Source organism: Gekko japonicus, unplaced genomic scaffold (genome assembly GCF_001447785.1).
Source record: "Gekko japonicus isolate JY-2015 unplaced genomic scaffold, Gekko_japonicus_V1.1 scaffold209, whole genome shotgun sequence".
NCBI lineage: Eukaryota > Metazoa > Chordata > Lepidosauria > Squamata > Gekkonidae > Gekko > Gekko japonicus.
The window spans coordinates 1,301,752-1,317,123 of record NW_015172009.1 but is presented as its reverse complement, the minus strand read 5'-3'; the positions used below and the strand labels follow the sequence as shown (position 1 = coordinate 1,317,123).

At 40.5% G+C, this 15,372-nt stretch overlaps 1 protein-coding gene across 3 annotated transcripts in view; it reads left to right on the top strand.

The window, feature by feature from the left end:
- The window catches only part of LOC107118014 (myosin regulatory light chain 2, smooth muscle minor isoform), an 11,471-nt gene extending 959 nt beyond the window's left edge, over window positions 1-10,512 (top strand). For 2 of the 3 annotated variants that reach the window (XM_015420235.1, XM_015420234.1), the window contains exons 2-4: window positions 6,699-6,897; window positions 7,154-7,315; window positions 10,005-10,512. In XM_015420235.1, the coding sequence (XP_015275721.1) occupies window positions 6,714-6,897; window positions 7,154-7,315; window positions 10,005-10,177 (519 nt within the window). In that variant the 5' untranslated portion in view covers window positions 6,699-6,713 and the 3' untranslated portion in view covers window positions 10,178-10,512. Of the gene's footprint in view, window positions 1-3,193; window positions 3,265-6,698; window positions 6,898-7,153; window positions 7,316-10,004 lie in introns of those variants that run through there. The other variant, XM_015420233.1, reaches the window with a different exon arrangement.
- Window positions 10,513-15,372: the final 4,860 nt, after the last annotated feature.

Sequence of the window (15,372 nt, the reverse complement as noted above, 5' to 3'; positions counted from 1 at the left end):
GGGGAGTGGAGCGCCACCTCGATGCGTGCCCCAAAATGGGCTTTCAGGAAGTGGCTGCAAGACGCCGCTCGTGAATTGGATCCGCCCGGGCCTTGTGGTGCTTGTGTCGGTGGCTTTGGGCTCCTGTCAGACAAGGGCCGGCGGGGCCCCTGAACCAAACCCTGCGGAGTCAGTGACTGTCGGCACAGAAGCTGCTCGCTGCGTGTCAGTCTGGGCGCTGCGCATCCCGCTTGCCTTCGTTTCCGCACGAGAGTTGGGAGCGCTGCCGGGAGCAGTCGGCCGGTTACCTCGGATGTCCCTTAAACGCTTTGTCTTAAGCTCCTTCCGCTTCTGAGAGCTCTCTGGGGCCTGCCTCGGTAGGTCTGTGCCAGATTGCTTTGGAGAAGTTTTCTAGAGGAGAATGGCCCGTGCTGAATGATAGGACTTGTGTAAGTTCAGATGCACTTGGACAGCACATCATTCGTCCAAAAGCCAAGCCTTGAAAGGACTCTACAGGCGTTCTGGGTAACTCCTCAACTCAAAGCTGGTTACAGAGTTCATTTCCAGGCTCCAGCCGTGTGAAATACAATGAGCTTCTCTGTAGAATTTGCTCAGGGGCTGTAGATGCAGTTTGTCATGGAAGGTAGAGCTGAAAGTAGCTGTGGAAATGTTAGCATTAAAAACGAGGAGCTCAAGAATAAGGCGATGGGTCATCATGCACACTGATTGCATGGAGTAGGACTGGAAAACTGCAAATTTGCTTTTGAGGCCTGCATATTTACAGTGTTGTTTCAGTTCTCACGGAGCATCTTGCCTTGCATTCCAAGAGAAACCACGTGAAAAGGGGTGTTTCACTATAGCAAGATTCTAGTTGCAATACTCATTGCAGGCACGCCCCCAAAATAGGTCTTGAGGTAGAAACTGACCTGATCTAAATAGCCAACTAGAGTGGCTGTATAAATATAAATGTGTGCTAATACATTTACTGAAATTCATCATAATGGGTGTCTTGTGTATACTTGCCTCCGTTTCTCTTAAGTTCAGTACGTAAGCCCAGGAAAGTAATACGAGATGCCTGTTAAACATTTTTTGGGCATTACTTGAGGGTGTAGAATTGTGGATGCCCTCTAAACCTAGACTTTGGAACCTTGGAGCTGTATTTCTGTTGAGAGCATTGTTGTCTTAATTAAACTACTTGAGCAGTTGCTTGCCTTACTCATTCAACTCTGTCTTCTGCATCACTTCAAGGAGCCCTTCCTCTGATTCAAGTCACCTTAAACTCACTGGTGTAAATGAACAGACCTTATTAAGGGCTTTGGGGCTGTTCTGTTTCACTAAAAGTAATTTCCTTTTAAAATTTCAAGCTAAAAAAGAGGGGTTTTGCTCAATAATTGCTTTACAAGCATTGCTTCATTTCTAGTCTGCATTTCTTGAGGCACAGTACAAAATTAAAAACCTGTGATGAAACCCTTAATAAACTTTCAGCAGACATTAAAAATCAGAAGCATCCCTTTCAGAAAATGACCTCCTAAAAAGTTTCGTTTTACCCATTCTGTGGAATGATACTAGTGTTGGTGCCTTCCTGGCCTTGTCAGGTACGTTATTTCACCAGGGAGTCACCACAGAAACTACTCGGAGACAGCCAGTGATCTTACCTGTTTTCATGGCAGCAACTTCAGAAGAGCCTGCTCAGATGAGCAAGGCTGACAGAGCAGAGGAGGCTGTCTTATATGTGGGTCTCAGGACATGAATAACTATGTAGAATAAACTTTTGTCAAGTTTTCTTGCCTGGTCACCAAAGAAGCTTAACATGCTGCAGATAGTTTTGAAAGTCCAGTTTTTATTACGGAAGAAAGGACACAGCAGAGTACATTTCATGTAAAGTAATGGCTTTCAGAAGCCAGTAAAATGTAGCTTATAGTCAGTTGGCCTTTGTTTTGGAGCTCACTGAAAGAGTTCTTTTGGGTATCTAATGGATGTCCAAAGGATTGATATGCAAAAAATCCTGTTTGTACATTAGCTACAGAGTTTCACCTAGTAAATCTCAAGTATTAAAACATTTCAGTGAATGTATTGTACATGGAAAAGAAAAATACAAAAGGAGAAGTTCTGTGACTAGTTTCCTCATTTTGCATTTTAGTTGAATAGGTAATCATAACATTAAAGTTACTTTTGGCCACCATAAATAAGATGTAGACCTATTCTTGCTTTTATTGTCTCCTCTCCAGGAAAACCAAGAGACTTTATTTGCGGACTATGTGGTTGGTAGTATATGATAAAATTCTGAGGTCAAGTAGGTTTTATTTCCCCCAAAATATTTTTTTTCCAAAATACCTCATATATGATGTAGTGGGTTCAAGATTGTGCCTCTTAATCCACTGGAGTTTGCCTGGGGAATCAATCAGTAGAAATGCTGTGGGATAGCTTTTTCAATTTCTCTTTTCAGCATGTCTTGCTTTCCTCCCACAGTTTTCTCACTTCCTGTAGGTGCTTTTTATATAAATAATCCCAACTAGTTAGATGATCAGAGGCTTGGATAAATAGCAGTGCTGTTTGCATAGGGTTGCATTGATGAGGAATCTTACATGTGGTGAGCAAAAGAGAGTGCGTGTTGCATGACTGTGTATGTGTTTTTGCTACATGGAAGTGACTCCTGTGTAGGAAAAACGTCTTATGAAGTGGTCCTGAATCTGTTCAGTTCACCTTCTTCAGCTTTTATGGGTGGTAGGCAATGCTCCCTCTCAGCTATGGAGTCTTGTGAGCAAAAATTCTACTTTGTGAGCTACTGGCATTTAAGTTGTGAGCGAGAGATTTGATTACTGGATAAATTAGTTTGCTCTGGAGCGAGCCATCATTCCTGAGCTAAGACAAAAATGTGTGAGCTGGAGGCTAACAAACTATGAGCTAGCTCACACAAATTCAGCTTAGAGGGAACACTGGTAGTAGGGCAACTACTAAAATCTGAGAAAAATTAAAGATGTTTCAATATGGAATCTTCCATCTACCATGTACTTGTGAGATTATTCTGCTTGTGATAGGGCAATGAATGTTTGTCGGGTGACTTCTACTTGAGCTTATTTTTAGTCTGTGACAGTAATTTGTGTTCTTATGTGTCTGAGCAATGTTGTATATGGAACACAAGTTTAAAATTCTGGACTTAATCAGCAGATGAAATCAGTGTTACTATTTGTAGATCTCCCCTACAATATAACTCGTGTACAACATCATCTCCTGCTATCTGGAAGCTTAGTAAACTATTGAGCTGCAGTTTTGCTTTGTAATATGGTAAGGTTATTCCCTTGTACAATTTATGGTTTTGTATTTTGGGAGGAAGTCCAGAGTTCATTTGAACATTTCTGTATGATTGAGGGATATTGCCTGGTTGGGGGGAAAACCTATTTTAATAATGTGGTTTTCCAGGGCTGTAAAGTGTGGTTTTGGACTAAGACAACTCAAAAATAAAGCTATGTGAAGACGTTTTCTCTCAAAGGGTAGAAAACAGCCATAAGGACAAAAGTTTCATTTTAGGGTGTTGTGAAAGTTCATGTTAGCAGAACAGGATATGTTTCTGTAGTAGTAGTAGTAGTAAACAGTTTATATTGTCTGCACTGGATGTCTACAGCTGCTTTCACATACATGTTGAATTTTAAAAGGCTTGAGTTGTGGAATATGACATTTGAGGTTTTTTGAGGGGTAAAGAAAATTAGATATTTATGTTTAGCTGTTAGTAGGAACTGTGTTGATTTGGTTGTCTCAGAATGTCATCTTCATTTAGTAAAATTATTCTGGTGCCTGGGACTGGGTTTCAATCCTGGGAGGAAATAAAGAAAACAACTTTTCTAATTATAGTTTCTGTTTTATATTTACAAAAAAATTCCTTTTACTAGAAATGATTAGTGTCTGGTTAGAGTAATACAATATATCATAAAAATAATAATCTCAGCAGTATGAATGATGTGAACCTCACAGTGTTAACCATCTAATGTAACTTGTATGCAATGATCACTTGCAATTAATAATAAATCTCTGATATTGGCTGTTATACTATAGAGAACTTGGTTTGTTCTTCTGTTTGGTTTAGACTGTTGTCTTAGGGTATTGGAAATCTTATTCTACTGTGAATTATTAATACTGCCCATCATCATACTACTTAACTTTCTGTGATCTCTAAATTTTAAAAAATAGTACCTACAAGTTGGGGACCCTCAAGTGCTTGCAAAGGATGTCTCATTTTCCCTCTACAATTTCCTCTTTCCTTTCCCTGAAAGAGCCTGTCCACTTTTCCTGCTTTTCCTTCCCACCCACCAGCCAACCTACCTTTATCTGCTCCCTTGTCTTCAGCATTTCCTCCTTCACTGACCTGGCAGTCTGTCCCCAGGAAAGCTGTGGCTCATTTGTGCAGTGGGGAACCTGCAAAGGCTTGGGGGGAGGGAGACTCACTTTCCTTGTTTTCCCCTCTCTTTCCCTCGCCTTGACAGCTCCAATAGCCTCACCTTTCCTTGCTTGCTTTTCTTCTCTCCATCTGCTATCTGTCCTATCTTCTTCAGCTATATTTATTATATTTATTTCCTCTATTTATACCCTGCCTTTCTTCACAGTGGGGACCCTAAGCAGCTTACATAATTCTCCTGTCCTCCATTTTATCCTCACAATAACCCTGTGAGTAGTGGGTGGGAATTGGAGGGCAGTGACACATGCACCAGCATTGTGCTGGTATGTAAAATCACTTCTGGCACCATCATTGTAATAATGTTCAGTTGGCCTCAGAATTGACATTGCACACCTGCTTAATGCCAGTGTGCCCCCTCTCAATTTCTTGCCATTTCTCCTCCACCATCTTGTGAAGTGTTGGCAGGACTGAGGGAGACCCGAGGAGCCTATTTCTGAGGTACTTTAGGCTGAGTGTGTGCGATTGGCCCAAGGTCAACCAGTGAGCTTCCACAGTATTGTTGGGATTCAGACTTTGACCTCTAAGATCCTAGTCTGAAACTCTAATGCCTGCACCACACTGAGTTAAGTGGAGTGGTTGCTGTTGAACAGTAGCAAGTAGCCAGCCCTAGGGTGAGTCATGCAAGATGTATGGTATCAAGTCACCTGGTGGTTACTCTCAGGCCTGGCCCCAGCAAGTCCTCCCTCAAAGGCCAGAACAGTCCTGGAAAGGATGCTTTCCCCTCCCCTTGCCTTTTTCTGAAAGACCAAGGCTTGAAGGCTGGGAATATTGTTGTGATTGTCTAGCAACCCTCACAGCGTTCACTGAAAGGGCATTCATTTGTTAAAGCTTTAGGCCCTGCTTTTATTATTGGGGCTGGGTGGGGCAACCCTTTTAAAAAATTCTTTCTGCAAACCTGGGGCTTTTTTCAGGATTGCTGAAAGATCTGTCTTGTCGATATATGGCTTCCATCTCTCAATTTATGTATCCACAGATTTGTTCATATTGAGAATTAGGTATATATTGATGATTTATAGGCAGTATTAATAAATCACAAATACCTAAAGTATTAGAAACTCTATATTAAGCACACATTTAGTAATCAGAAATAGTCTGGTACTGAAATACTTTATAGAATGTAGAATCTGCTGTAGAAATACTTCAGAATCTACTTTGGTGTTTCAAGTATCGGTCTCAATGCTTTTATATTATTGCTCCATAAGACCTTCCATAACAATCTATATGCTGTTCTAAGGCCATTCTGCAGCAGTCCTTGTGCCCGTACACTTCCCCTTCCTCCTACAAACTATGTATAAATATGAATCATCTGTACTAGGCCTTGTTGGGATTGTGCTTAACCATTATTTATAATTTATAAACATCTATAGTCTACTTAATTGTGAATGATCATGAAACATCACAACAAAGTGTCCTTAAATTAGCCTGAGGTCATGATGGGTTGCAAAAAAAGGTTTCTCCCTCCCTTTAGGGAGCTTTAATACTGATCAGTAAGTCAAGATTTATTGCAGATATTGTTCACTTAGGGATTTATTTGAAGATCAGGGGTGAAAAAATCTAAGGCTTGCCGCTTTACCTGTTCTCTTTTATCAAGGAGGATTTAATAGGTGAGAAAACATCAGGATCATACACAGGGGGAACAGCCTTATTATGAAGTCAAAACTGTACAGGAGCTCAGCTGTGTGCCTAAATTGTGATTACCAAGCTTTTCCAGAAGTAGTCAGAATTACTGTTTCTAAGAAATGCAAGCAGTCTTTTGTCCCATAAAATGTGGGAATTAAGTCTAGTTTTGAGGGTATCCTGGCAGTGTCTTAGACATGTAGTATGGCTGAAAATCCCAGTTTTCTCAGCTCTGGGTAATGTGTCTACTCTGTAGTGATACTTTTAAAAAATTTAAGTCCCATACTTTCTCTAAAGAGCTGAGAACTACCTTTTAGCTATGAAAGTCCATCCAGTGAATTTCTTGGTAAAGCTGTTTTGAGTTTGATTTTTCCACATCAAAACATAATGCCTTAGCCATTAGATCATGTTAGCTGTTTAACAAATTAAGAGGGTTTTTTTTTAATTCAAGTACTATTGATCCTCCTTTATTATTTTAGTGCACTTTTCCAGAAGTCTCCTTGCAGTAATAAACCAGTACATTTAAATGTAGCTGTCTTTTATTAGGAGTTCTTATATAGGAATAATAGTTTTGTGACTCAAGTATGTTCCCTGTTATGTCATTTTCTTGTCTGGGCTATAGAAATCAGTGACTATTTTCTTTTTCTCCTAGAATCCAACAGCCAATATGTCGAGCAAAAGAGCAAAGACCAAGACCACAAAGAAGCGCCCCCAGCGGGCAACTTCCAATGTGTTTGCTATGTTTGACCAGTCACAGATTCAAGAATTCAAAGAAGCATTCAACATGATTGATCAAAACAGAGATGGCTTCATTGACAAAGAAGACCTGCATGATATGCTTGCTTCACTGGGTAATGTCCCCCCCCCTTGTATATGGTTATGCATGCTTCCCATTAGCTATAAAGGAGGGGGGGTAGCACTTGCTTTGCCTGAGTTTTTCTAATGCTTTCAGTGCCAGAAGTTTTATTAATCTTAACATTTACAGCTGAACATTTTTCAAAAAGCTGATTCTGTAACAGGTCAGTCAGGCATGTATTACAGCAACAAGCCATAGAATACAAATATTATATCTTATCTGATTTTAACTATTTGAATACCTGATTGCAGGAAAGAATCCAACTGATGAATACCTAGATGCCATGATGAATGAGGCCCCAGGACCAATAAACTTCACCATGTTTCTGACAATGTTCGGAGAGAAACTAAATGGCACTGATCCAGAAGATGTAATCAGAAATGCCTTTGCTTGCTTTGATGAAGAAGCAACAGGTACCATCATAGATCCTTTGGATCTTTATTATGAACTTTCTTGAATTTTTTACACAGAGTGTGATTAAAATGCGGAATTCGCTGCCAGAGGATGTAGTGATGGCCACAGGAATAAACAGCTTTAACAGGGGATTAGATAGGTTCATGGAGGATAAATCTATCAATGGCCACTAGCCATGGTGACTGAGGGGAACTTCCACATTCAGAGGCACCAAGGCTCTAAATCCCAGATCCAGAACGCCACATCAGGGGACGGCCTCAGCCTCTATGCCCTGATGTTGGCCCTCCAGAGGATAACTGGTTGGCCACAGTATGATACAGGATGCTGGACTAGATGGAGCATTGGTCTGATCCAGTAAGGCTCTTTTTAAGTTCTTAACCTGATTTTTCTTTTTGGTGGTCCATGGTATTTGCAAAACTCCTCCAACACCATATTTCAAGTGAATCAACTTTCTGTCTGTCTGCTTTCTTCATTGTCCAGCTTTCACAGCCCTACATAGTAAAGTTGAATACTGTGGCATGAATTATCTTGATCTTGGTCACCAGTGACTGACACATCCTTACACTTAAGAATCTTTTCTTGCTGTTTCATGGCTGCCTTTCCCAGTCTTGATATCCTTCAGATATCTTGGTTGCAGTCTCCCTTTTGGTTGATGATGGAGCCAAGGAATAGAGAATCTTGAACAATTTCAGTTTCTTCATTGTTAGCCTTAAATTTGCATAATTCTCCATAGTCATTATTACTTTGGTCTTCTTGATGTTCAGCTGTAATCCTACACTGGGAAAATAATTATGGTTAAATCCCGTAAATAAAAATGCTGAGGTAAAAAATAACTTTTTTAGCAGAATGCATGGAGAATTGGCTCAACAATGTTGTCCTTTTAGGGCATTGTTACCTGTGCTCCAGTCAATTTAGGTCCCTACAGAAAAATACTTGATCATGTTTACTGATTATGTTTACTAATTATTGAGGTACTTACAATTCCTCAAAAAATCTACTGATTTTGAGATTGAGGGTCTGTTTTTGTTCCAGCCAAGGTAGTTTATTGGGGTTAAAAAAGTCTTATTTGTTTTGACAAAATAATCCATGTTCGTGATGGCAGAAGTCAGTGTGTTTCACTACACCCAGAGCCTGTAACAATGATTTATCACAAACACCATCACGAACATGGATTATTTATTTCTTTATAGTCTGTCTTTCTGCCTGAGTGTCATGACAGATTACGTAGTAAAGTCAATGCAATCTACAGGATGTGACAATTTAATAAGCAGTGCAATTGATGTAGCATTACAGAACTTTGAAAAAAGCACTGCATATTAGATGTGATGTTAAACAGTGAAGAAAGTGGTATTACATAGGTAGAAGACAACACAGGGGAGCAGGATAATACAAACAGCAAGCAGATAATACATACTGTACGCAGTGGTGTAGTCTTTGGGGAATATTAAACTAGCTCAGATCATGGAACTAGGCTTGGGGTAGTGAATACATTTCAAATACAATTTGAGTACATAACCAAAACCCTTAGGGTTTGGGTACAAATATTTCCAAGCCATGCCATGGAAGATACGGTCAGTAGAGTCACAAAATGGAGCTGTGGACAGACACCGCAAACCTGAAGGAAGCCCCAGTGTTGCAGAAAAACTCCCCGAAAGTCCAGAAACAGTGCTTGTAGCTTCAAGAAAAGAATGCCCATGGAACTCTCAGTGGTTGTTGGGGCTGCTGGTCAACCACAATATTTCCAGGCCTTGGTTTTTGTAAAGCAAAGCTGGGGCAGGAGTGGACTGGGAGGCAGAAACAGTCCTAGAAAAGCCTCCACACACACTGTTCCCTGATGGAGGAGTGCTTGACCAGGGACAGGCCCAGTGGTGACTACTGGAAACTCATTACCCACACACCTTGGCCTGACCCAGTGGCAAGTGCCACCTTGCAACTAAGCCCAGCTGGTAGGTGGGCAGGAAAGAGGGAAGCAGACTTCACAATCATGGCCTCCATACCACTGAACTCAGCCTGGTAGCCACTGTACAACTCCGCTAGACTTTTCCCAAAGAGAGGCTGCCAGGAGTAGGGAAGGAATGAAAGCTGAAAACGGGGGGCAGATAAAGGTAGTTTGGCTGGTGAGTGGGAAGGAGAAAAATAAATAGGAAAAGAAGAGGCTTTGGGGGTTACCCAGGGAAGGGGAAATAGTGTGGAAGGGGATAATTGGGAAAATGAGATGCCCCCTGCAAGTCCTTGTGGTCTGCCAGTTGTGATAAATTATTTTCAGCAATGCTGACCTAGATTTTGAGTTTGAGCCATTATTAAATTGCAGTTCTTTTTAATTGTGGGGTCTTTTTTTTAATCTGGTGGGAATCTGAAGCACTTCATTGTTGTTTAGCAGAATGTGACCACAGGATAAAAGAACAATGCTGTCATCTCCAAGGGGAAATGGTAATTATTAATTTGGTATCAGGCTTCCACCAGCACTTGATTTGTAGTCCTGGAGCATGAGGCTTCATCCGTTTGTATTTAATGCAAACAGATTTCAAAATCAGGGAGTTTAATCCAGTGTTTCTATTTCATCATGATGAGAGCCCCCAAAACAATTCATATTGTATAACCCGGCTAATGTATGACTTAAGTTTATTTTTAAAAAATTATTGTGCTTTATTTTTTTCAATAAAGGCTTTTAATGCTTTGTATTTCTAGGTTTCATTCAGGAAGACTACCTGAGAGAGTTGCTGACGACAATGGGAGACAGGTTTACAGATGAAGAAGTAGATGAGCTGTTCAGAGAGGCACCCATTGATAAAAAGGGCAATTTCAACTACATTGAGTTCACACGCATCCTTAAACATGGAGCAAAAGACAAAGATGACTGAAACAGAACTCTTGCCTCTGCAATTCTCTTTAGATCTCACTTGCGGTTATCTGAGGGTTTTTTCCTGGTAGCACCTGTTGCATGCATTTAGCTTTTACAGCTTTTGCCTTTGATGTATTTATCTGTACCAGGCCATTCTGGCACATCTTGCACCTGTGTAATCAGGCTGATAAGGGGGATTGAGATTATTTTGTGAGATTTGGAGGGTAAGATCAATGACTCAGAAGGCCCAGGAAAAAAGAAATCTCAATGTTTCTGGTTTAGCTGGATTTTTACATTTTGTAATAATGCCATTTTGAAATAAGATTGCTATATCAATAAAATACCTCAAATGCTGCCCTGTGAAGCATGAGATTTTATTTGAAGTATTTAACTATCCAAAGCTTTCTTTAAAGGACAGGATATGAAATGTTAGAGTTTATAGAACCAAAATATATAAGGAAATTTTTTGGATGGGGGGAGACTGTTGGAGCATAAACATAACTGCTCTTTCACATTCTATTTTGCACTTTTGTCTACACAGTCCTTAAATACAGGATCCCATACTTTTTACTTGAGTAGCATGGCTCTCTTGACAGTAGTCTAAATTTTAGAGGAGCTACCATTAGTTAAAAAGCACTGTCTCGGGGTGGGGGGTGAGGAGACTGGTTGGTTGCTGCGTAGTTAGTGTAAAGCTTTGTAGGGTTCCCATGTTAGCCATTTTATCCACTATTTTGTATAGAACTAGAATATCCTTTTGTATTTCCTAAGCGAAAACAGACACCTTAATATTAAGGAGGTCTGTATCAATGTTAAAAATGGTTCTCTCTCTCTCTGCTAACACTTGATGATGGTAGCTTCATTTATGGCCCTGCTGAGTACTGTTAGCTTACATGGATCTACAAGTCTCCATCACTGTCGTGCTTCAGCTTCTTTTCCTTCAGTAGCTGTGCAGAATGGGGATGAAAGAGCAGCAGCAACTTGGTGGCGACAAGCTCATTGATTCTTTCTTTCCCACAGCCCCACTGTTAGAAGGGTTTTACTGTTGCTTTTTATTAAGGGAAATCAAATGCCTGTCGGGTGAATATTTTTTTCTTTTTGCTTCTTTCTTCTACATCCCTAATTCAGCTGCTTTACTGTTAACTTACCTACTAGATCCTGTTGCTCAGTAGGTCAATCAGCTAAATTTGCTGCACTGTTCCCCACTTCATTCCTTCCCTGCCTCAGATGCCAATCTCTTCCCATCTCTGAAAATACATAAAAGGAGATGGAAAGGCCTATTGTGAGCTCTTTGGTCCATCCGGCTGTAGTATGAGAGGGTGTTCAAGGGCCATGCTGTCTTGAATGGCCAAAGCATTCTAATGCTGCTGGTCTCCCATGTGAACTGGGGAGAGACACAAGCTGGAAGGCAGCTCCACACATTGATTTCTGTGGGAAATGCAGATGTTCTTCACCACAATTGTTGTGTAGGGACATTTGTAGACTTTCTGGGACTTGTACAAAACTGTTTCTTTGTTCAGTGTACTGCTGTGAGCAAAGTCCACAATAACCATAAGGTTAATTTATGTGGCTGCCCTGGGACTTGAAGTTGTAAGGAATATAATTAATCTTCTTCCTTGCCTGAAAATACAACATGAATGTTAATACTCAGCCCTGTTTATCTTCATTTCTTTTTAGTGTGCCACTGTTCCGTTCAAATGCCTTTTAGTGTTAAGAGTCTTTTGATATGGTGGTTTTAAGAGGTTTTTCATACCCCATAGAACCTGCATTCCTATGAATAAATTGGGGTGTATGGTCGTAAACCATTAGATTTTTGCCTCTAATTTTCATTGGCCCCTGTCATTTTACTGTCTTGCCTCTTCTAGGGTGCATAGTTTTGTTAGGTTTGTATTTGACATTTCATGTTGACTACCATTTCTGTCCTCTTCCCTTTCTATGTACCTTGTCTTTGTCCTTTAAGTATAGCTCTGCATTTCAGACCACCCAGCCGGTTCTTTCTCCCCAAGGATGTATTTGTCAGCTCACTTATGCCATGGTTACTCTGGTGCATGGTGCTGAAATGTCAGCAAGATCTTCGCAGCAGTGCATTCTTGAGAGGCTGCTTGCCAAATATGCAATAAGTTTTTCTTATTAAAACCTGTTGACAGGTTTATTGGTGTCTGATAAAATGACCTACTTTTTATTTGAAAAGCAGTAAGAATTTATGGAGGGAAAATAAAAGGAAAATGTACAAACTTCTGAACAGTAGAAACGAACAGGCATTTATGTAATTACTCAGTTTATACTTGCCTGTTTTTATTTGAGTGATAAACTACAGGCTGGATCCTATGGTTACGTAGGTAAAAGACAATTGTGGTAGCAGATTTCTTCCTCGCCTCCCCCTAACAAGAGTTTGGAGGATTCCTGCAGACAAAAAGCTAGGGCACAGGAGACCCCTGTACAAAGGGGAAGGCCCAGGGAGACTAGTAGATGTGCACTTCAGTGTACCATCTGTTCCTGTTTCTATTAACTTTTATTTTTGTCATACCTGAACTTTACTGTGTTGATACTGGATATATACTTGACATATGTCACTTCAGTGGGCAACCTGTATCTGTCAGACATATAAGCACCAACACACAGTGCATGCTAATCTCCTTGTAGCCCATTTTGAGGCAGTTTTCAGAAGACTAGCTTGATTAGGGCAAACCATATGTGAAAAATTCTACATCACCAAATACCTTACATTTGTCACTCCCTGTTTCTCTTCCTCTGTACTATTTTGTACCTTTGCTCTTGTGCTTACTAGATAGCACAGCATACATGCCCTAAGGTAGTACACTGCACGACCAATTGCAGTGATACACTGAATGCTTCTGGTATGATACTGTTGTATGACCACAGAGATCGTAGTTCCCGTTGTTGAATGCTGATATGGGAATAGAGGAATAGGGATCTGTACACCTATACAGTTATGACAATGGCTATTTACATTCTTCCACTGTACTGTGAGCTCAGTGGGTTGGTTCCTGTGTATCACAAATGCAAGAGTATTCATGATCACAGCTATTTCCCACGACCACTTTCTTGCCAGCAGAGTTTCTGCTGATACAAGGCTGTCAACACAAGAAGAAAGTAAGGAGGGATACCACCAGGGACTCCTTATTCACAGAATTTAGTCCATGGATTGTGATTACAAGTACCAGTTTTTGGAAATCTCAGGATGCTGCTGAGGAAGGGGAAGATGGAAAAGATCTATGAGCACCTTCGGGCAGTTCTGTCTGAAGAACATGCAATTAACAGCTGCTGTGGTTTCATGCTTTTTACAACCACTGAGTTTTGTACTACAAAACCTTGTAGCAAATACTTCAAACAACAGTTTTTACAGTGCTATACTGGCATGGATTCTTTATGTTGTAATTTAAATCGCATTATAATTATATAATATGCAAAGCATTGTCATATCAGAAGGAGTTACATTCTTGAATTAATCTAGTCTGTTTCATGTGTATGTGGCTATCAGCAGCTTTAATTTCAAAAGAATACCTGCACTACCATACAAACAAAATATGTTGGGAATATAAGCAGACAGACAACCACAGATATTTGCAAACTCCTAGCTGGGAATTTCCTAAATGTTGGTAAGTATGGGAATTTGTAATTTTAAAACTATTTCCAAAAGTGTGTTAACTCCTTGATGCAGAATTTTGTTCTCATTACCCTTGAAATAGAGAGTCAGATGTTATGCATTGTGGCAACTCTGTCATACCATATGATTTTTTTCACCCAAGAGATGTCATGTAGTAATTTATTTAGTGTTGGTTTTGAAAATTAACATGAAATGGTTTATGGGATTTTTGCAAGCTACAATCATAGGGCAGCATCCAGCAAAGTCATCAGTAGAAAGAACATGGTTGTTTGCTATGTTCCTGTCCCCCAGGAGCTCCTTCCAACCCTGTAAAGTTGGGTCCTGCAAGCCTGGAAATTGTGCAGACTAACAGCTGTGTGGGTCAGGAGCACACAATAAATAATGCACTTTCAATCCACTTTCAAACAGTCACTGAAGTGGATTGAAACGGCATTATTTAGCATGTGTGAAAGCACCTGAGGTAAAGCTATCTTCTGTCAGCTGTTGCAGAAGAGGTATGAGGGGCACAATTTTGCCCCCTTTCCTCTCTGCCACACCAAAGACCTATGTGGGCTCTGTGACCTTGTTGATGTCTTCTGAATGTAACCCATGGTCTGAAAGAAATTCACATCTCTGAAGAACTTTTGCTTTGTTTTACATGAGAGACTTGCTGGAAACCAAAAGTAATGAAAACAGACATACAGGTATACCATTCGATTGTGACCTCTTCCCAGAAGTCCCCTACTATACATGAGGCAATTGCCCCATGCCCCAATACAGGAAAGCTTGCTAGGTTGTAGTGTGAATTCTATACCATCTCAAGTAATGAATGATTGTTACAGGAAGGTCCCCTACTTGGAGAGGCTTCTGAGAAAATTGATACTAGGAAATACTGTTTATTGAAATGCCCCTTTTCCTCAAATGTGAGGTTTGTAGATTACTCCATCCCTAAGTGGAATAATAGGTGTATCAGCAGGAAAAAAATTAGGGAGATTTTTGGCTGGAGTAGAATCAGTGGTTCCTTTAGCTGTTGCAAAATCTTTTTCATGTTATAGCAAGTAGAAAATGATCCTAAGATTTTTTGAAGCCTGGTTTATGTGAATTCTAGTGTGGCACTACTCTTAAACCTAGAGGTTGACTGAATAGCACTATTTAAATAAGATTGTGACCTCTTTGGGATACAGAAGCTGTGAACAACACAGTTGATAACACTGGAAAAAGCTGTTCTGCCAGGAAAAATGAAGTGTGCTATGAGCACTGCTTGGTTTGATCATAACACCTTCTAAATCAGAAAAATCTACCTGATCTCGCTTTCATCTGATACATGTGGTCAACCTTGGAATAGAGCAGGGATGGCCAAAATGTGGTTTGGGAGCCACATGCAGCTTTCACACATATTGTGTGGCTCCTGGCAAGGCAGCTGGGGAAGCAAAGAGGAGGCATGCCCCCCCCATCAGTCTTCCCTTCCCCAGCCAGTGTTCCCCAGCCTGGATAGGCTTGAAGTGGTGGGGGGGGGGGGAACAGAGAAAGAAAGCAATTTTAACTCTTTAAATGTGTTCTCAAAACACTGGCCTGCTTGGAGAAGACATTTGTCTTTTTAAATTCCTTCT